Raw genomic sequence first — 17,885 nt, 5'->3', positions numbered from 1 at the left:
GTTGCATCCCGGCTGTTTTTGGTTAGTGGGATAAATAATCACGTGATAATTATTTCTCCATTTAGTTAGAGAAACAATGAGGCAACGGCGGGCATGGACGGGAGTGAATGAGGCATCAATATCGGCCTTAAAAGCGGTCCCCTCCCGAGTCCCGCTATCAGACCGTCCCTCGTGCTCTTCTCTCTACTCATTCACCAGCCCGGCTCTCCCACTTGTGACATCGCGGTTTCCTCTGTTGGATCAGCGTTGTATCAGTCCCTGCTACGAAGTATATATTAATACCAATACTCCTCCGTCAGACTATTGCCCGCATTCTTGGATCTTTTGTGACTCCCCGCCACTATGTCCACCTCCGCACGCCGCCGTCTCATGCGTGACTTCAAGGTATGCTCTACTTCATCATCACCTGGATTCTAGGCAATCGAATCTTGAAACTCATTGGGTTTTCTTGAAATATTTGGTTCTCTGTCTATCCAGCTTTGCCGAGACTCCCGAGTTGGAATACACCCAGCTAACCGGCATCTTCTATTACCAGCGCATGCAAACCGATCCACCCGCAGGAGTGTCCGCTTCCCCAGTCGCCGATAATGTAATGACTTGGTACGTTTAGAAGATTCGTAGCATGCCGAATAATTGCTGATAAAGTTGCTCTTAGGAATGCTGTGATCATCGGTCCCGCCGACACCCCGTTCGAAGACGGCACATTCAGACTCGTGATGCATTTCGAAGAGCAGTACCCCAACAAACCTCCGGGGGTCAAGTTCATCAGCCAGATGTTCCATCCCAATGTCTACGGCACCGGAGAGCTTTGCCTTGATATCTTGCAGAACCGGTGGAGCCCGACTTATGACGTGGCGGCCATTCTCACTAGTATCCAGAGGTAAGCATATACAGCGATGCATTGCGTTATTCACCACTTCATGAAAATAAACTGGGTTCTAATTGGTCTCTTGCTCATAGTTTACTAAACGACCCGAACACATCATCGCCGGCGAATGTCGAAGCGTCGAACCTGTACAAGGATAACCGCAAAGAGTACGTTAAGCGCGTACGCGAGACTGTTGAGAAGAGCTGGGAAGAATAAGTCAGTTTGAGTGGGAGCCTCTGGGACATACAATATGCGCTCCAGACTTTCGGCCGAGCCATGGGAATGGAGCCATTGCGGTTCCAGCTGAGCCCTGAGTATATCCACCACGCTGCTACTAGGTCGGGAGGCTACCCACTCGTTGATGATATGCATGGCGTGGGGTTCTGGCGCCTGGTTATGATGTTTTCGGTCTTTATGGATAGCCGCATGATTTGTTAGTATGTTTTGTTGTTGTCTGCATAATGCATAAAATTCCCCATTTGTTATATGTCATGTTATATCATATATACAATTCCGAACATTCTCATCTACCCTGTAGCTTTGTAATCTGGAGTACATGAACAGGAGCTGTCATGTGGAGTTCTGCAGCATTCTTTATTGCGTAGGGTCGCGTACGTGATGCGGGTGGAGGGGCGCCAAGACCGTGTCTAACGGGTGTCGAAACCGCCTCGTCGACCACACCGTTCACCACCACCGTTTTTCTCCACGCATGTGGCCTTCCCGCCCGTCAACACCCCCGAATTGAGTCCTTCCCTCCTCCTGACTCTCTCGGGCTTCTTCTTTGACTATCTTGCCCTCCCCTCCAGGTGTTCCTGCCGCGCCCGCATTGCATATTGTTCGGTCGGCACGTGGACCCCTGACCCAAACAACGCCCGCCCACCAATCCAGTTTCCAAACAGCTACTCTCTCGCCGTCCCCTGTCTGTCTGAACGAAGTCAACAGTTTACTCCCCTGCTATCGGGGCCTCGCGTGTCCCTGAATACCTCCTTTAAACTCTTTGCCTTCAGGGCGGTGCGAAATATGGCGTGAGTTCTTGCCCGCTTCACCGCACCGTTATCGTGAACGTGAACTGATAGATCCGGGGAATGACAGGTCCAGCTCCAACCCCTCCAACACCATTAAGGGTGCGTTCCTCCGATACCGATCACTATCGACTTATTATAACTTCTCGTAACTAACTCTATGCAGTGGTTGCGAGATTCCGTCCTCAAAACAAGGTCGAACTTGGCTCCGGAGGACAGCCGATTGTCAAGTTTGAAAATGAGGAGACATGTTCGCTCGACGTGAGTAGTCCCCGGCTTCAATAATGATCATGAGTCTCTGGTCCGGAGACATGCTGAGCTCGTGACAGTCAAAGGAAGCCTCCGGCTCCTTCACCTTCGACCGCGTCTTTCCGATGGACTCCAAGCAGAACGATGTCTTCAACTTCTCGATTGCGCCTACCGTCGATGACATTTTAAACGGATATAACGGAACCGTCTTCGCGTATGGTCAGACCGGTGCCGGTAAATCGTATACTATGATGGGATCGGACATCGACGATGAAATCGGCAAGGGTATCATCCCGCGTATCGTGGAGCAGATTTTCGCCAGCATTCTCACGAGCCCGAGCAACATCGAATATACCGTGCGGGTCAGTTATATGGAAATTTATATGGAGCGTATTCGTGATCTTTTGGTTCCGCAAAACGACAACCTGCCGGTGCACGAGGAGAAGTCGAGGGGTGTTTACGTCAAGGGTCTTCTCGAAGTTTACGTCTCCAGTGTGCAGGAAGTCTACGAAGTCATGCGACGTGGTGGAAACTCAAGAGCTGTTGCCGCGACCAATATGAACCAGGAATCATCCCGATCACATTCGATTTTCGTCATCACGGTTACGCAGAAGAACTTGGAGACGGGCTCCGCAAAAAGTGGTCAGCTGTTCTTGGTCGACTTGGCTGGTAGTGAAAAGGTCGGTAAGACGGGTGCTAGCGGTCAGACTCTCGAAGAAGCGAAGAAGATCAACAAGAGTTTGAGTGCTCTGGGAATGGTCATCAATGCCCTCACGGACGGGAAATCGACCCACATCCCGTACCGTGACTCTAAGCTTACACGAATCTTGCAAGAATCCTTGGGTGGTAACTCGCGGACCACTTTGATCATTAACTGCTCGCCCAGCAGCTACAACGATGCTGAAACAGTTTCGACCCTCCGGTTCGGTGTACGAGCTAAGGCTATTAAGAACAAGGCAAAGGTCAACGCCGAATTGAGTCCTTCAGAGCTGAAGCAGCTGCTTCGCAGAGCTCAGAGTCAGGTCACCAACTTCGAGACCTATATTTCCGCCTTGGAGAGCGAAGTCACATCGTGGCGAAGTGGTGAGCCGGTCCCCAAGGACAGATGGACACCGGCCAGAGGTGCGGAAGCCGTTGGCGCCGCAAAGGCCGAGGCTCGTGCACCACGACCAAGTACGCCTTCCCGTCTGCAAGACGTCTCCCGGTCTGAGACTCCTCGACCGGATTCTCGTCTAGGTGATCGCTCGAGCACACCCAGCATCGTCCTCGAGAAAGACGAGAGGGAGGAATTTCTCCGCCGCGAGAATGAACTCCAGGATCAGGTTGCTGAAAAGGAATCTCACATCGCCAATGTTGAAAGGGGCTTGCGTGAGGCAAGGGAGGAGCTGAGAAGTCTTAAGGAGAACTCTGCACGCTCCGGCAAGGATAACGACAAGCTCAATACCGAGGTCAATGAGCTTCGGATGAATCTCGAAAAGGTATCCTACGAAAGCAAGGAAGCCGCCATTACCATGGACAGCCTCCGTGAGGCCAACTCGGAATTAACTGCGGAGTTGGACGAAGTGAAGCAGCAACTTCTTGACGTCAGGATGAAGGCCAAGGAAACCACCGCAGCCCTCGACGAGAAGGAGAAGAAGAAGGCTGAGAAGATGGCCAAGATGATGGCCGGCTTTGACCTCGGCGGTGAGGTCTTTTCCGACAACGAGCGGAAACTTCAAAGCCTTATCCAACGCGTGGATGCCTTGCATCAGGTCAGCGAAACTGGCGAGGTCATTGCTCCAGATGACCTTCTAGAACTCCGAGCTAGCTTGGTGGAGACGCAAGGGTTCATTCGCCAGGCAGAGCTGACGATGAACGACCGGAGCGAACTGAACGTGCTGCAGGACAGCCGCAGAGTGGAACTCGAGCAGAAGCTGGCTAATCTCGAGCAGGATTATGAGGGCCTTCTGGCCCGCAACTTGGGAGAGGAAGATCTGGCAGAGATCAAGGAACGATTAGAGAAGGTCTATATGACCAAGAAGGAGGCCGAGTTGGCAGCTGCCTCGGAATTGCAGCAGGAACTGACACGCAAGGACGAGGAACTCACGAAGCTACAGTCCTCCCTTGCGGATTCCCAGTCACGAGGAACAACCAACGGCGCTGTCAGCAAAAGCCTGCAGCAGCAAATTGCCGAGTTTGACGCAATGAAGAAGTCCTTGATGCGCGACCTACAGAATCGTTGTGAGCGGGTGGTTGAGCTTGAAATTTCCCTCGATGACGCTCGCGAGCAGTACAACAACGTGCTCCGCTCGTCGAACAACCGAGCCCAGCAGAAGAAGATGGCGTTCCTCGAACGCAACCTCGAGCAACTCACCCACGTCCAGAGGCAACTCGTCGAGCAAAACAGCAGCCTCAAGAAGGAAGTCGCCATCGCCGAGCGCAAGCTCATTGCCAGGAACGAGCGGATAGCAAGCTTGGAAGCCCTGCTCCAGGAGAGCCAGGAGAAACTCACCCAAGCGAACCACCGGTATGTCCCCTTCACTCCAACATTTTTCTCTGGTAATATGGCATGCTAACCCCCAACAGCTTTGAAGCCCAACTCACAGCCGTCAAAGAGCGCCTGGAGGCCGCCAAGCAAGGCTCGACGAAAGGCCTCCCCAGCATGGACAGCAACGGCGGATTCAGCTTCACCGGCAGCCGCATCGCGAAGCCGCTCCGTGGTGGCGGCGGGGGCAACGAGCCCGTTGCGGCCGTGCAGAGCCAGGACACGGGGAAGCGCACAAGCTGGTTTTTTGATAGACGATGATCCACGACTTTTCCTCTTCTGCTATCTTTTTTATCCTTTTCCTGCAGATATTTAGATGGGTCGATGATGTCGTTTAGCCTCATGGTCAATTGGACTGGAGTGGAAATGCTTATGATGTTCTCTCCTTTTTCTATACGTTCTTACCTTGCAGTTCTTATCTTGTTGTGCTGGGGACAGACAGCCCACAGACTGGCGCTTCTTAAATGGTGGGAGATTGATTTTGCTGTTACCTCCCTAGAAGGCGCATGGAGAAGTCCGAGATCCTTGCTCCTTCCGTTGTTTACGTTTCCTCTCGTTTCTCTTTGCACAGTCCCGGTCCTGTTCATTTTCTTCCGGGATCGCACATACCATACATACATTCGCTTTCCTTCACTGGTTCCATGAATCCCCAGTTGGTTGAGAACCCTGTCTATGACGGATGACCAGTCCCAATGCCTGCAGATACCCTTACCCTGACCCTACACTACCCTTGTACATGAATGAGCATGATGATAGACAGAAAGCAATTACATCCTCAATCTCAGTTTCAACAGTTGTGTATGTTCAGTATCGCAGATTGTTCGTAGTCGGGATGAGAGAGCCGGGCTATCGCCCCTGCCTACCTTATGATAGATTGACTGCTATAACCACCTTGTCCTATGACCACCTTGTCCTAGTACTTGTCCCCGCTGTTCCAGTTACCTACCTACGTGGCAAGGTAGTGACTTACCACACTGACGATGTATATATAGCAGGATAGCAGCGGGAGAGGTGGTCTTCGATTGCATTGGAAGCTTAGTGTAAAATACGTCCATTAAAAAGTGACTTTTTACGGTTGTGCAGATCCATTTGTAGTTTCTGTTCTAGGTTGCTCTTTTTCTTTCCTTTCTTTATTCGTTTCCGTGTTAAATTCTTTGGGTTATCGTCGACTTGTTGTGGATAATGCGATTGAGTTGGGTTGATTATATATATATATATATCCGGGTATACCAGCACTCTCAGCACTCCCCTCCCCCTTACGCGCCCATCACCAGAACCAAAACCAGAAACACTAACGTCAAGAACAGAGTCATCATTCATGTATATACAAGGGTATCAGATAATAAGGGGGAAGAAAATAAAATCTATATACAAGACGAAATATAAAAACGTGGAGGTTGTGTCGTCGGGACAAAAAAGAAACACGCAGATGCACCAAAACATCCATAAAGACAAGTGAACAACCATGATGAACGATGAAACCCAAAGCGAATTTCCCGTATATCAAAACTCCCGCTTTTAACACCCTCAGATCATGCGTAATATATATGTATGTGTATATGTATACTTTGCCTGCGTGGGTAATCCTTTTACCCGATGAGGGAAATATGGACGGCCTCGAGCCCCATCGTCGAGATAATCCTGTCCATCCAATCTGTTGTCGGCGGCTCTCTCGTCTCCTCGGTGATGAGCGACTGTACAACGATATTCGGTCGGCCCGGTGACTTGGGCGGCGTAAGAGGTGTTTTATTGTTTGTACTGATCTTGAAACTCGGATGTTGATGCGGAGACTGCTTGCCGTTGTTGCGTGCCATATCATTTACCAGCATGAAGTTGTCACTGTCTATCGTAGGCCGCTGTTTCGGGTCCATCATGAGGATGAGGTAATTCATGGTTAGGAGAGCAAGACGGAGACCGCGCGCGAAGAGGGAGGAGTAGCCCTCGATGAAGAAATGGGGGACTGGGCCGACGAAGGCGTCGTGTTCGTCTTGGCCTGAGCGGAGCATGGATAGGGAGACGCCGAACTCGGTGTATATCCCTCGCAGCGCGGCGCGGGCAGCTTGGACATCATGAAGGAGGTTCATCTGGGCTTTTGCCCTCTCTTTCGCGGGTTTGAATTTGAGCTGGCGGGTGCGTTTCACCAGGCCGGGAACTTTAATTACTTCGAGGAACCCGCGCTCGACGACGTCGGTGTACATTGAGGAGGTTGGTAGTTTGGCGTTTTCGGCGGCAATCTCTTCGTTGAGTTCGCGCCATTCTGGCTCCTCCAGGAAGCATGCTTCGCCCTCTAATAAGGCGGCGGTGACGAGGAAGTTTCGATAGACAATGTACATTGCGCGTCCGAATCCCTGCAGATGCGCTTTCGGACCGCGAATCTTCATTAATGTCCGAATACCGGCTGCATGCCGCAACCACGCGTCTGGGCTGCTGCAGTTGTGCTTCTCAAAGACCGCCAAGGTGATTGCGGTGGCCAACGCCTCATCGGACTTGGCGGTCCCTTCAGCCGTTAATAGGTTGGCGAGGCCACGCAGAGCCCGGTGGTAGCAAGACTGCGAAGCTTGCAAATAACGCGGATCATCGTGTAAAAATCCCAGATAAGCAGCCGTTGAAGCGCGAATGGCCCAGTCAAAGCACGAGTTGGTCGCGCCGTTTCTTTTGTCAACGTACTGGACCCAGTTAACGGGAACTCGCGTTTCTGTGGAACGAAAGAAACAAGGAAAAGAAGCCAGGATATAGTTGGTGAATATCTGAGTCTGTTGCGAGTTAACCACCTTGACAGTCAAAGACGGGTTTAAGTGGTCGTCCATTGGCAGCGGCACAGGCTTGTACTGTGCCCGGGGGGAGATTCGGGGCGAAAATCGCGAGGGTAGATCAAGTTTCTGCAGGGATTGGTCGGGAGAAGTAGAGGGCGATGGAGATTTAGAGGAAGAGGTCGAGGACGCAGAAGACTGATAGCGCAGTCGTAGCGCAGGCGCTTCGTCACGGAACTTGAAGACGCGGTGGGGAGGGGTGCAGGTGATGTTCAGGGCGTGGCATCGAGAGCAGGGCGATCTATTGTTACACTAGCGAAAGTTAGAATATGTGACAAAGAAAAGGAAAAATAATGAGGCTGCAATGTGATTTGTTGTGTTCGGAATACAAATCGAAAGTCAAAAGAGACATCGTCAGGCCAACATGTGGTCGAGGCGGGGAGACGGGATCCGGGGCGCGATAAGGCCTAGACAGTGCAAAGTATACCCTGTGGGTTGATCGAAGGAGTATTCGACAAACATATTGTCTGCACAATGCAGGTACAGCATAAAAACAGCACTCACACGAAGCTGAGCATCAGCGCAAGCCTGACAGCCACGCGACGCCCCGACCATGCTGGTCATAGACTAGGTAGGAGAGGGATCGCAGCCAGAGCCAGGACAAGGGCAGGCGGGCGCAGCAACATCGAGGCGCGCTTTCCTGGATAAAAGACCCGGGGGTGTGCGAGAGGACGGAGGGACAGTATGTAGGATGACAAAAAGAGGAAGAAGAGGAAGAAGAAGATAAGCAATGGCAATATGATGATGAGTGTTGGCGCAGGTTGTGGTGAGGAGAGGTTGCAAGCGGTGGAGCAACACCCAAAGGTCCAAGAGGACCAGACCCAACAAGACCACCACTAACTCTTCGGCTTCACTCCCGGGGCGCCATCATCCTTCAACTATTTGAGTTCGATCGTCGATGGCCATGACTAGTGTTGGGTCAATGCGCTGACAGGAAACAAGTCCAAGTTGTCATTAATGAGAACGAAAAAGTGCAGGAGAATCGGAGAATCTAGAGGTTACGGCGTACTTCCTCACGGATCTGCCCGGCCCATACTCCATTTCTTAGTCAGTCGGCCCATCGGATATCCAACTATGGTTACTCTGGATCAACAGTGTCAGAAAGGCTATTCAATGTGATGAGACCTGAAAAACAAATATCATCTGTGGACTCGATTCACATCTGCAGGAGTCGGGTTGCAGGATCGCCGCGCTTCCTTCATGTAACGGTGGGAGTTTAGCCTACACTGTCTGATCGATCGCCTTCCTTTCGTCTTCCTCTACTCGATGGATCGATAAACTTTACATCCTATTCTTTTTCTCAATAAAGTATTGTACGATAGACAGGTAAGCTACATCGCCGCTGCACCCTCCAGGCACATTATGTACCAATCAGAACCTGGCCGATGCAGCTGGGTGGGGAAGGGGGGGAGGAACCCCTACAGAAACATAACAAGGATATGGACAAAAAGAAGAAATTCATAGATATGAAGCGCCGAGTTCGCCAATAATAACAAGACAAGAGATCGCCAGCCTGAGGAAGCAAAGGAACAGTGTCGGATGCAATGAAAATCAATGCAATCATACAAGCCCATCATACAGTGACAGTGCACTAACAATCGTCTCGTCGCGCTTGCTCCCCTCCTTGAACTCTTCCATGTCGAGGCTGCCGTTCTCGTCCTTGTCCATCATGCGGAAGATCTTGCGGACGCGTTTCTCCGGTGTGTCTTCGTCTTCGGGGAGCTTCACCATCGAGCCAACCTGGACATTCGCGTTAGTAATAAGCGCCTTGGAAAAACAGATAGTGCCGGCTATCGCTGCAGGGCATGACACACCATTTTGTAGATCGCCTCAACGATCGAAAGCATCTCATCATACGTGATCTTGCCGTCGCCATCGATGTCATAGAGTTGGAAGGCCCAGTCCAGCTTGTCCTCCATTCTCCCGCGCGAGGTGACTGATAGCGCGCAGATAAACTCCTTAAAGTCGATCATCCCGCTGTTATCTGAGTCGAATACTCGGAATACATAGTTTGCGAATGACGATGGGTCGCCGAAGGGGAAGAATTTCCGATAGATATCCTGGAACTCCTCCTTTGTCAATTGTCCTGATGGGCAGTCCTTCAAGAAACCTGGTATGACGTATATGTCAGCAACCACATTCCATACTTTATGGTCGCCTTAATCGACCCAACTCGATGTCCCGACCGTCACATACCCTTATACCATTGTTGCAACTCCTTCTTATCGAAATGCGTCGCCTTCTGGAGCTCCTCGAGCTGAGTCGGGGATAACTTCGATTGTCTAGAGGCGGGAAGCGACGTTAGTCAATGAAGATAAACAAAAACCGACGGAACAATAAGCAGCATGCCCAGGTTATATGACTGAGACAGTGCAAGCCATATACTCCCCACACCGAGCAGAAAGCTTGTCTGTCGGACAATGACGCGGAAACGGGGCAGACAAAGCGAGCGACCGAGGTAACAAAAACTTACGACTTGCCCATGGTCAATCAATTATATATAAAGCGTCGACTCGAGGTATATAAACGGCCGTGATGTAGCGAAAGTCCAGACTCAATGAGGCTCCAGGTTTAGCATGCGACAGTGATGTTTTTTGGGCTGGCGACAGGAAGGCGGAAGCCGCGGGGTAAGGGAGAGTCGGATTGATAAGATGGGCGCCGCGTGGATGAGGAGGGGCTGAGGCTCAAGCGAAGAATGTAGAAGCGAGTGGTTGGTGGCGGTCGTGCAAACGAGACTAGCAAGACCAAAAGACAGAGGATCGAGAATAGAAGCAGTGAGGCGATCTGGTCTGCGAAAGCGAGATTGTAGTAGGAGTGACGGCACAGGATCTGTGAAGCTTTCCCTGGAGGCCCAGAACCCCGGGAGGCTTGGCGCCGCATCGCCAACACAAGCACTAACTCCCTCGTTGAGTGTTCTGGAACTACCCTGAGTCAACTCTATTCGAGCTTGCTGTCCCGACCGTCTGAGGATCGACATGTCTAAGATTTCTTGCAGACTGCTTTACTTGTCTTGGAGTGGGAAAAGGCGCTCTAGAAGCCACCGGCCGCATGTGCTAAACATATCATACAGTTCCTATCGCCACCCCTCTCGTATCCACTTTATGTACAAGGTACGACATTACAAGAATAACATGATGATGCAAACCATTAGGAAAAAAGAATATACAGTCGAAACAAGCGCTCAAAGAACCCCGACATATATCCAGCAACCACGAGTCAAAGAGATAAACCTTTACCGCAAGTTCAAGGTGGGACGTTTAATCGACCTTGATGGAGCCATAAATGCGTTGTATAAAGAGCCAACTGGCGAAGAATCCAATCGAACCTGGAAGACATGATCAGCGTACTTGAAAATAAGAAGGTTGGGTAGCAACTTACCCGTAAGAATAAAAACGATGAACCCGATCAAGGCGGAGTAGCCCACATAGAGCACAGCCCCAATGAGGCCGCCGAAACTGACACGCGTCGCCCAGAATAACAAAGCGTTGAGGAAGACATACACACCAGTCATTCCTGCGCCCGCAAATGCTCTCCAGTGCCACCTGTAGTTTTCGGCGCAAAGAAGGAAGTATACCAGCAATACTGTTGTCGCAGCGGTAGTCACAACCATCAATCCGTAGCACAAGAAAAGGAAACCAAACATGTAGTAGATCTTGTTGGTCCAGAGAGAGGTCATGATGAAATACAATTCGACGAAAATAGCGCCGAAAGGAAGGATTCCGGTCAAGAACAGCGACGGAACCGTCTTGAGGCTTCCGGTCATAGGCGGGATTTGACGAGGAATCTGGTTCGTCTTTGTAGGTCCCTCAAATGCCTTCTGCTTGAAACCGAGCCAGCTACCAGCGACACTCAGCGGCACACTGATAACAAACCAGATCAGGACCAGAGCAAGCATGGTGCCAAACGGCACGGCCCCGCTGGAGCCCTTGGCCCAGACGAACAGGTTGAGCAGGAAGAAGACGCCGAAGATGAAAGCCGGAACTAGAACTGGAGTCATTATGATGTTGCGCTTCCACGACTCGCCGCCGAATGCTTTGTAGACCCTTGCCGAAACGTAACCTCCGATGAAGCCGAACAGGGTGTAGATGAGAAGAATCGCGGTCGCCAAGAATCCACGGTTTGCTGGGGACAGTAGGCCGAACATTGCAAAGACTAGTAGAAATTAGCAAGAGTTAAGAAATCATGAATTCTGTAACATACCAACAGTGGCACCTGTCATCATGAAGAGCTGAGCTCCGTTGCCGACCAGAACACTGAGGAGCAATGGAGACTTAGGGCAACGGAAGACATCGCCATGTACCAGTTTCCAGCCCGAATCCTCCTGAATACCATCCTCGACAGCAGCAGAGGTTCCGTCCAAGTCATCGAGGTTGAACGAATCTAGACGGTTGTATCGAGCAATATCCTTCTTGAGGGCGCGAATAAGGATCATGCTGACCATTCCAATGAGGAAGACAACAAAGACCGCCGCGTTGACGAGAGAAAACCAGTGGATCTTGGGGTACTGGACCTTCAGGTATTTATCCCAACGGGTTGCCCATGGCGTAGAAGACTCCCGCCAGCTCACGCTGTAAGTCCACGCCACTTCAGTGTCCGCGTCCTCATCCAGATAGATCGGGCCTCCTTCGTTACAAGTCGCCGTTCCATCTTCCGAAACATGGGAGTCGCGTCGAGAGCTCGGTTCCACCAGGACACCAATAACGCGATACTTCTCCTGGTTTCCAACAGTGACCCTGTGGTAATCGACCAGAATATCAAAGTGGTTGTGTAGGACTGACTTCTCGCTTTCGTCCAGCTCACCGAGGGCAAATCCAGGAGTGTAGGCCTGCGGCTCGGTGCCACCGTTCTGCTGAGCGGCCGGCAGCCCATCGACCAACCAATTAATATTGTATCCCTGCGCTATCCGTCGGTTGGTAAATTTGGCGCTCCGAGAATCAAAGGTAACCTGCTTGCAAGCGGCCTTGCACTCTTCGTTCTTGCCCATCTTCAACTCGAACGGTGACGTCTGGATGCGGTCTCCGAAGAGAATGCTGCCCAGCGACTCGCGGACGTCCTTGGGGCCATTGTCTGGAACGCAGAATCGGAAGGCAGGGTGATAGTAGTCGTAGGAGAACACGGAATGCAGTTGCTCGTCTTGCTGGGCAATCCCGGGGGTGAGGTGGTTCACGTAGAGTGGCACGGACTGGCCTTCATCGTACGAGGTGGGTGCTACACCTGGGAGGTAGAAAGCCGCTGACAGCGTGGGTGCTCCGAGGAGGAGCGGAATTAAGGGCGAGTTTCGCCTGCTGAACCGCATGGCGGATGTGAAAGAGAAGACGCAATTAACTTGGGGCAATTCGATCTCTGGCCGGTCTAGGGATAAGTTCGTTTGGCCAACATGCAGTGTATAGCTGCCTCACGACGATATTCGGGGCTCAGAAAAAATGTAGATTTATATAAGCACCACTGGGCTCTGAAAGAAAGGAACGAACCCAGGGGCAATGGTGCAGAGGAGTGGTTTGGAATTGAGAAGCCTGTTGCGGACACATCGGCGACAGATCAGCATCCAGGTCAGCCTTGTGCACGTGACCGAGATCGAGGGTCGTCTCACGTGCCGATAAGATAGAGAGATTTTTTCCTTCGCCCATGGACTTGGAAAATCTGTAAACCCAAGCATACAACACAAAATGGCGTTGGCAGCATCACAACCCCAGCAGCCTGAGCTGCAAAATATCTCCGAACTACTTGAAAGTCTCACCACCTCACTTTCTTCCACCGGAACGTCCTTACCGAGCAACAAGCGCGATACACCGACGGAAGTCTCTATCCTTCCTCCGCAAGATGGCATTTCGCTCCTCGACACAAAATGCGACTTGCTCCTTTCCTACCTCCAAAACCTAGTTTTCTTGATGCTTTTGCAGCTTCGTGAGCTGCCCTCAAAAGATGGACTGAAGCAAGATTCCGAGTCGAGCCAATCACTCCGATCACAGGTTACCAACAAACTCATTGAACTGCGCACATACCTTGACCGCGGTGTCCGACCACTCGAAGGACGTCTCAAGTATCAAGTCGACAAAGTCATCAAAGCCGCTGAAGAAGCAGAGCGAGCCGAGAAGGGCGCGCAAGCCAGAAAACTACCGAAATCCAAGTCGCAAGACGAAAGCGGCAGCGAGGACGAGTCCGCGTCGGACAAGGGCAGCGACAATGAAGACTCCGAAAGCGACGTTGAAGACATTGACGAGATGGCCTACCGACCCAACGTTTCCGCCTTCTCGAAGAAGGCCGAGCCCGAGGCTAGGATGGACAAGAGCGCGCGCAAGGCTACAAGCGACGGCATCTACCGACCGCCTAAGATTATGCCTACTGCTATGCCTACGACTGAGCGCAAGGAGCGCAAGGAACGCCCGATGCGCAGATCCAACGTCATCGATGAGTTCGTCAGCAATGAGATGTCCTCTGCGCCGATGGCACAGCCAAGCATTGGTAGCATGATCGTTTCTGGTGGTCGACACACGAAGAGTAGGAAGGAGAGAGAGGAGGAGGCCGAGCGGACCCGCTACGAAGAAACCAACTTTGTGCGTCTGGCCGGTGAGAGTAAGAAGGAGCGGGCTAAGAAGGCGGCGTCTCGACGTGCAGAGGGGACTTTTGGAGGTGAAGAATGGAAGGGTCTCACCGAGGGAGCAGATCGCATTACGAGACTTACGAAAAGGGCTAAGGGGAGCGGCGGTGCGCTCGACAGGAGCCGGAAGCGCAAGCTTACAGAGGATGGACAGCGCGGCGATGGTGTTGGAATTGGTCAGATCTTTGAGAAGCGACAGAAGAAGGTCGGTTCATGGAAGAAGCAGTAGTCCTGTTAGCTGGGTTGGATTTACAGAGTTGAGTGGATTTCGCTGCATGTTTCTATAGACTACCCTTGCATGAGCACGTCAATTTTATGGTGCAATCATAAGACTTATGCCAACTTCTCAATGCCCCGTGTCAATGCCACATGTAAGTGGTTCCAGACTTCCGAAGCAACGCCTGTTCCTGTAAGGCCCACTGGATTTTCACGTGGGGAACGGTGGTGATATCAGCCGCCATGACATCATCCCCAATACTACCATATATCCCATCGCAGTCGCAGTCGCAATCGCAATTGAACACCAAGTCCACCCCTTAATTCCTCAAAATCGCGTACTCGCGAACTACTGCCAATATGGAAGACCCAGGTAAATACGCACCCTTCCATCAACTGTTCGATTTCACCATCCTGTCCCCTGTCCCCTTCATACACACCCAACTCTTCCCATCTGGCTCTAACAACTACATCTGCAGTCAACGACATCTCAAAAGTTATCCACCTCCTCACACAATCACCCCCCAGCCTCCAAGAAACGACAATCGACCGGTTCTTCACGCCCAATGCATCCTTCACCCACCCCTTCTGCCGCGTCTGGAGCTACGATGGTTCCCGCTGGGCCGTGAAAAAGATATACCAGTGGTATAAGATTATGTCGCCGCATATTGACCTGACGGTTAAGTCTGTTGGTACGTGCGATATTCCTAATTTTGGATACGGCGGGAAGGGGAAGGAAGAAAGAATGAAAGGAATGGGCTAACTTGTGACGATGAATAGCATACGACAAGGACAACCTAAAACTCTACGTCTCAATGCACCAAGTCTTCTCGATATGGGTGATACCCTTCCACACGGCGCCCGTGAATCTCACAACTGTCCTCAGCCTAACGACGGACGCCGATGCAGACGGGAAGAAACGGTACTACATTACAAAGCAAGAAGACCTCTACCAAACGGACGAGTTTATTAAGTTTGTTGTTCCATACGGTGGACAGTTAGCTGTGCTTATGTGGCATGCGTTTGCGACGTTGTTCTCTATCATGGGTGTTTTCGTTCTCTACCCGGTTATGTTTGCGGAGGAGAAAGGGTGGTTTAACTTCAATTATCGTGTTGCGAATCGGGCTAGGGAGGGGGTTGTGGATGCTTTGAATAATCATGTGCCGGATATGAAAGTGAGGAAGGATTGATTTGTCTGATCGAGATGTATTTATAGGAAGAGGTTGATAGGGTGAGTTTGTCTATAAAAATAATCGTACACTGTTCGTTATATCTGGTATATGATCTAGATAACAGGTAGATTGGTTACTGGATATTTTGGTCATCAGAGCCCAGTAAGCGATATCTCAGGGCTTCGTCTTTTGAGGTGTAAATCAGGAAGTTATTCTGGATGCTGCTTCTTCAGAGCGTTGCGGAATGCCTCCTCTTGCTTGACGACTTCCGCAGGTAGCCCTCTCATAATCCCAAACAGAATGAAAGGAGCCCACTTCCAGCGGAACGGGTTAACCAGAAGCACAAAGATAAACCAGTAGATTAGCTCGGCGTAAGTGAAGAAATCAAATGCACCGACAGGCGAAAGACGCTTCATGAACCGGGTAAAATCAATCCAGGTCCTCATGCGGCCAGCAGTAGGACGCGATAGAGGATCAACGAGGAACATGAGTAGGAACCGAGTGTAGATACCGATGTGCATGTTACCGACTGTGCCGATGGCATTGACGTAGGTACTGTTGTTGGCGCAGATGGTGGGGTATGAGGGAGGGAAGACCTGGAGATACCAGCTAGGCGGGCCGTAGGGTTCCTCGAAGCAGTCTTCGGGGAGGAAGTTGAGAGAAGGACGTTTGAAACCTGTTGCCATGATAATGACCTCGCCGGGAACCACGGACTCGCGACCGGGTCCGCCCTGAGGGACGCCCTTGGAGCGGAAGTTGAAGAGAATGCCGTCTTCCTTTACGGAGGAAATGTCACCGCGGAGCCAGCGGGCCTTGCCCTCGCGAATCTGGTCAAAGAGCTCGCTGTTGGCCATGGGGGTTTGGGTGTACAGACCGCCGGAGGGCGCAATATCCTGGAGGTCACGGTAGAAGAACTTGTGCAGGAGGCTTTCAGGAATCCAGGACAAGAATGTCTCTTGTCCGAAGATGTTCATGGCTAGAAGAGACTGTACCCAGACGTTGCGTGGGATGATCCATTTATCAGAGCGCGACAAAACGTCAATCTCAGCAGCACCCTCCTTGACAGCAAATTCTAGAGCTTCAATGGCACTGGCACCACCGCCGATAATGAGCACCTTCTTGCCCTTGACGTTCTTGCCGTCCAACTCCGAGGAGTGGTAGATTGAGCCTCCGAAGTTCTCTTGGTTGGGCAGGGTGGGCATCTTAGGGTCACCGCAAACGCCGACAGAAGCCACGACTCCATCGAACAGACCCCATTCCTCTTCGTTGTCGTTGATAATCCACTTGCCAGTTCTCGTTTGCTTGACAGACTCAATGTGGGTGTCGAACACGGTGCGGTCTTCGAGCTTGTACCGTTTCCACAGATCAATGATCTGGTCCTTGATCTCTTGTTGAGTGGGGTATGCGGCATCGTAGTTTACCGAAGGATGGAATCGATACATAATGCTGTGGATTTGCAGGGACGACGTCGAATTGACTCGCTATTCGCAATCAGCAATTGTTTGACTGGAGGGGTTCGGCGAACTTACACTCCAAATACCACCTAGACCCTTTTCCTTTGAGCGCTTTTCAAATAGTTGAACGTCAAAGCCATGTCCAACGCAGTGTGCAGCTGAGGACACACCGGTCAAACCGGTTCCAATGATTGCGACTCTCTTCTTGGGAACATTATCGATGATTCGACCGGAGGGAGGGGGCCCGGGAGCAAAGAACCAATGGATGAAGTTCTGGAAGATCATGTAAAAGAAGGTGAACGTCTGAAGGAATGGTTGCCTGACAAAGGCCGAAGAAGTTGTTTGATCGTTTGAGTTGTCGTTGGCCATGATGGAATCACATGCGATGGCTAAGAATAGGAAGTAGGTAGTGGTGGGGGATTGAGTCCCTCGATATGTAGGAGAGCGACGTCGCTATGCAAGGGCGTCTCAATGATAGAATCTCCTAAGCTGATGGAAAAAGAATGATGGGGATGAGAGAAAGGTAAGCTTTAAGAGAGCCGGGAACAGCGCAAGAGCACGAGCAGGCTGGATCTCATGCTCGACCGGTATGACGTATGAGTGGAGCATCTAGACACAATTACGTTACTATAGCTTGCTGCTTGTGTGCGAGCTTATGCCAATTGGAATTTAATTCTCGTGATAGAACTGTCTATTATTACTCGCTTGAAGCTGTAGCCAATGTGCGTCTGCTATAATATTCTCCGTGGTGATCCTCCGCGATAATGCGCCTGATCGCGGCCTTGCGAAGGCCTGGGATGTGACCGTATACCTACCTTTACAACTGGCTTTAACAATTAGTCTATAAGAACAGAAACAAACCCAAAGACTTGATCACTCTTACTAAGTTGAAAAAAGCTTCCGTCAACAATTTGTCACATCTAACAGGTACAAAGTAGGTATCCAAGATTCCAAACGATGGTGGAAGAGGAA

General features: G+C 51.1%; 8 protein-coding genes across 8 annotated transcripts; 4 read left to right on the top strand and 4 right to left on the bottom strand.

Moving 5' to 3' along the window:
* Positions 1 to 103: 103 nt before the first annotated feature.
* Positions 104 to 1,387, top strand: ubc2 (E2 ubiquitin-conjugating protein RAD6). Its single transcript, XM_073769280.1, has 4 exons — positions 104 to 384; positions 536 to 600; positions 656 to 880; positions 961 to 1,387. Exons 1-4 carry the CDS (start codon positions 343 to 345, stop codon positions 1,082 to 1,084), a joined length of 456 nt encoding a protein of 151 aa, XP_073626453.1. The 5' UTR covers positions 104 to 342; the 3' UTR covers positions 1,085 to 1,387.
* A 768-nt stretch (positions 1,388 to 2,155) lies between these two features.
* Positions 2,156 to 4,994, top strand: BDV14DRAFT_90588 (putative kinesin family protein (KinA)). The gene is made up of 2 exons (XM_073777830.1): positions 2,156 to 4,645; positions 4,705 to 4,994. The coding sequence occupies exons 1-2, from the start codon at positions 2,265 to 2,267 to the stop codon at positions 4,922 to 4,924; spliced, it is 2,601 nt and encodes an 866-aa protein (XP_073626452.1). The 5' UTR covers positions 2,156 to 2,264; the 3' UTR covers positions 4,925 to 4,994.
* Positions 4,995 to 5,827: 833 nt separating this feature from the next.
* Positions 5,828 to 8,503, bottom strand: BDV14DRAFT_176638 (uncharacterized protein). The gene is made up of 2 exons (XM_073769279.1): positions 7,978 to 8,503; positions 5,828 to 7,725 (listed from the first exon to the last, which is right to left on the bottom strand). The coding sequence occupies exons 1-2, from the start codon at positions 8,035 to 8,037 to the stop codon at positions 6,253 to 6,255; spliced, it is 1,533 nt and encodes a 510-aa protein (XP_073626451.1). The 5' UTR covers positions 8,038 to 8,503; the 3' UTR covers positions 5,828 to 6,252.
* Positions 8,504 to 8,870: 367 nt separating this feature from the next.
* On the bottom strand, positions 8,871 to 10,346 carry BDV14DRAFT_90489 (EF-hand domain-containing protein). Its single transcript, XM_073777828.1, has 4 exons — positions 9,947 to 10,346; positions 9,670 to 9,755; positions 9,288 to 9,583; positions 8,871 to 9,213 (listed from the first exon to the last, which is right to left on the bottom strand). Exons 1-4 carry the CDS (start codon positions 9,955 to 9,957, stop codon positions 9,034 to 9,036), a joined length of 573 nt encoding a protein of 190 aa, XP_073626450.1. The 5' UTR covers positions 9,958 to 10,346; the 3' UTR covers positions 8,871 to 9,033.
* Position 10,347: 1 nt separating this feature from the next.
* Positions 10,348 to 12,913, bottom strand: BDV14DRAFT_90488 (transmembrane 9 family protein). Its single transcript, XM_073777827.1, has 3 exons — positions 11,674 to 12,913; positions 10,852 to 11,625; positions 10,348 to 10,798 (listed from the first exon to the last, which is right to left on the bottom strand). The coding sequence occupies exons 1-3, from the start codon at positions 12,767 to 12,769 to the stop codon at positions 10,731 to 10,733; spliced, it is 1,938 nt and encodes a 645-aa protein (XP_073626449.1). The 5' UTR covers positions 12,770 to 12,913; the 3' UTR covers positions 10,348 to 10,730.
* Positions 12,914 to 12,963: 50 nt separating this feature from the next.
* On the top strand, positions 12,964 to 14,604 carry lcp5 (small subunit rRNA maturation protein LCP5). Its single transcript, XM_073769278.1, has 2 exons — positions 12,964 to 12,986; positions 13,068 to 14,604. The coding sequence occupies exon 2, from the start codon at positions 13,140 to 13,142 to the stop codon at positions 14,298 to 14,300; it is 1,161 nt and encodes a 386-aa protein (XP_073626448.1). The 5' UTR covers positions 12,964 to 12,986; positions 13,068 to 13,139; the 3' UTR covers positions 14,301 to 14,604.
* BDV14DRAFT_90481 (uncharacterized protein) lies at positions 14,475 to 15,729 on the top strand. The gene is made up of 3 exons (XM_073777826.1): positions 14,475 to 14,660; positions 14,767 to 14,979; positions 15,068 to 15,729. The coding sequence occupies exons 1-3, from the start codon at positions 14,648 to 14,650 to the stop codon at positions 15,475 to 15,477; spliced, it is 636 nt and encodes a 211-aa protein (XP_073626447.1). The 5' UTR covers positions 14,475 to 14,647; the 3' UTR covers positions 15,478 to 15,729.
* Positions 15,573 to 17,455, bottom strand: BDV14DRAFT_90476 (uncharacterized protein). Its single transcript, XM_073777825.1, has 2 exons — positions 16,989 to 17,455; positions 15,573 to 16,940 (listed from the first exon to the last, which is right to left on the bottom strand). The coding sequence occupies exons 1-2, from the start codon at positions 17,280 to 17,282 to the stop codon at positions 15,669 to 15,671; spliced, it is 1,566 nt and encodes a 521-aa protein (XP_073626446.1). The 5' UTR covers positions 17,283 to 17,455; the 3' UTR covers positions 15,573 to 15,668.
* Between the last annotated feature and the right edge of the window lie 430 nt (positions 17,456 to 17,885).

The sequence above is a fragment of the Aspergillus stella-maris genome (genome assembly GCF_047715825.1).
Source record: "Aspergillus stella-maris strain CBS 113639 unplaced genomic scaffold BDV14scaffold_41, whole genome shotgun sequence".
NCBI classification, from domain to species: Eukaryota; Fungi; Ascomycota; class Eurotiomycetes; order Eurotiales; family Aspergillaceae; genus Aspergillus; species Aspergillus stella-maris.
This window is presented reverse-complemented; position numbering and strand designations above follow the sequence as displayed.

What these genes read in the sequence shown, in the direction of transcription:
- lcp5 (XM_073769278.1), top strand. Translation starts at nt 13,140, where the DNA reads ATGGCGTTGGCAGCATCACAACCCCAGCAGCCTGAGCTGCAAAATATC.
- BDV14DRAFT_90488 (XM_073777827.1), bottom strand. Translation starts at nt 12,769, where the DNA reads ATGCGGTTCAGCAGGCGAAACTCGCCCTTAATTCCGCTCCTCCTCGGA. An exon ending in GATGACAGGTGCCACTGTTG is followed by an intron (nt 11,626 to 11,673) that starts GTATGTTACAGA and finishes AATTTCTACTAG; the next exon opens with TCTTTGCAATGTTCGGCCTA. An exon ending in CATCGTTTTTATTCTTACGG is followed by an intron (nt 10,799 to 10,851) that starts GTAAGTTGCTAC and finishes CATGTCTTCCAG; the next exon opens with GTTCGATTGGATTCTTCGCC.
- BDV14DRAFT_90476 (XM_073777825.1), bottom strand. Translation starts at nt 17,282, where the DNA reads ATGGCCAACGACAACTCAAACGATCAAACAACTTCTTCGGCCTTTGTC. An exon ending in GTCTAGGTGGTATTTGGAGT is followed by an intron (nt 16,941 to 16,988) that starts GTAAGTTCGCCG and finishes GATTGCGAATAG; the next exon opens with CGAGTCAATTCGACGTCGTC.
- BDV14DRAFT_90489 (XM_073777828.1), bottom strand. An exon ending in GTTGCAACAATGGTATAAGG is followed by an intron (nt 9,584 to 9,669) that starts GTATGTGACGGT and finishes ACGTCATACCAG; the next exon opens with GTTTCTTGAAGGACTGCCCA. An exon ending in TTGAGGCGATCTACAAAATG is followed by an intron (nt 9,214 to 9,287) that starts GTGTGTCATGCC and finishes GCGAATGTCCAG; the next exon opens with GTTGGCTCGATGGTGAAGCT.
- ubc2 (XM_073769280.1), top strand. Translation starts at nt 343, where the DNA reads ATGTCCACCTCCGCACGCCGCCGTCTCATGCGTGACTTCAAG. An exon ending in GCCGATAATGTAATGACTTG is followed by an intron (nt 601 to 655) that starts GTACGTTTAGAA and finishes AGTTGCTCTTAG; the next exon opens with GAATGCTGTGATCATCGGTC. An exon ending in ATTCTCACTAGTATCCAGAG is followed by an intron (nt 881 to 960) that starts GTAAGCATATAC and finishes TCTTGCTCATAG; the next exon opens with TTTACTAAACGACCCGAACA.
- BDV14DRAFT_90588 (XM_073777830.1), top strand. Translation starts at nt 2,265, where the DNA reads ATGGACTCCAAGCAGAACGATGTCTTCAACTTCTCGATTGCGCCTACC. An exon ending in CTCACCCAAGCGAACCACCG is followed by an intron (nt 4,646 to 4,704) that starts GTATGTCCCCTT and finishes AACCCCCAACAG; the next exon opens with CTTTGAAGCCCAACTCACAG.
- BDV14DRAFT_90481 (XM_073777826.1), top strand. An exon ending in CCTGACGGTTAAGTCTGTTG is followed by an intron (nt 14,980 to 15,067) that starts GTACGTGCGATA and finishes GACGATGAATAG; the next exon opens with CATACGACAAGGACAACCTA.
- BDV14DRAFT_176638 (XM_073769279.1), bottom strand. Translation starts at nt 8,037, where the DNA reads ATGACCAGCATGGTCGGGGCGTCGCGTGGCTGTCAGGCTTGCGCTGAT. An exon ending in GCGCTGATGCTCAGCTTCGT is followed by an intron (nt 7,726 to 7,977) that starts GTGAGTGCTGTT and finishes AACTTTCGCTAG; the next exon opens with TGTAACAATAGATCGCCCTG.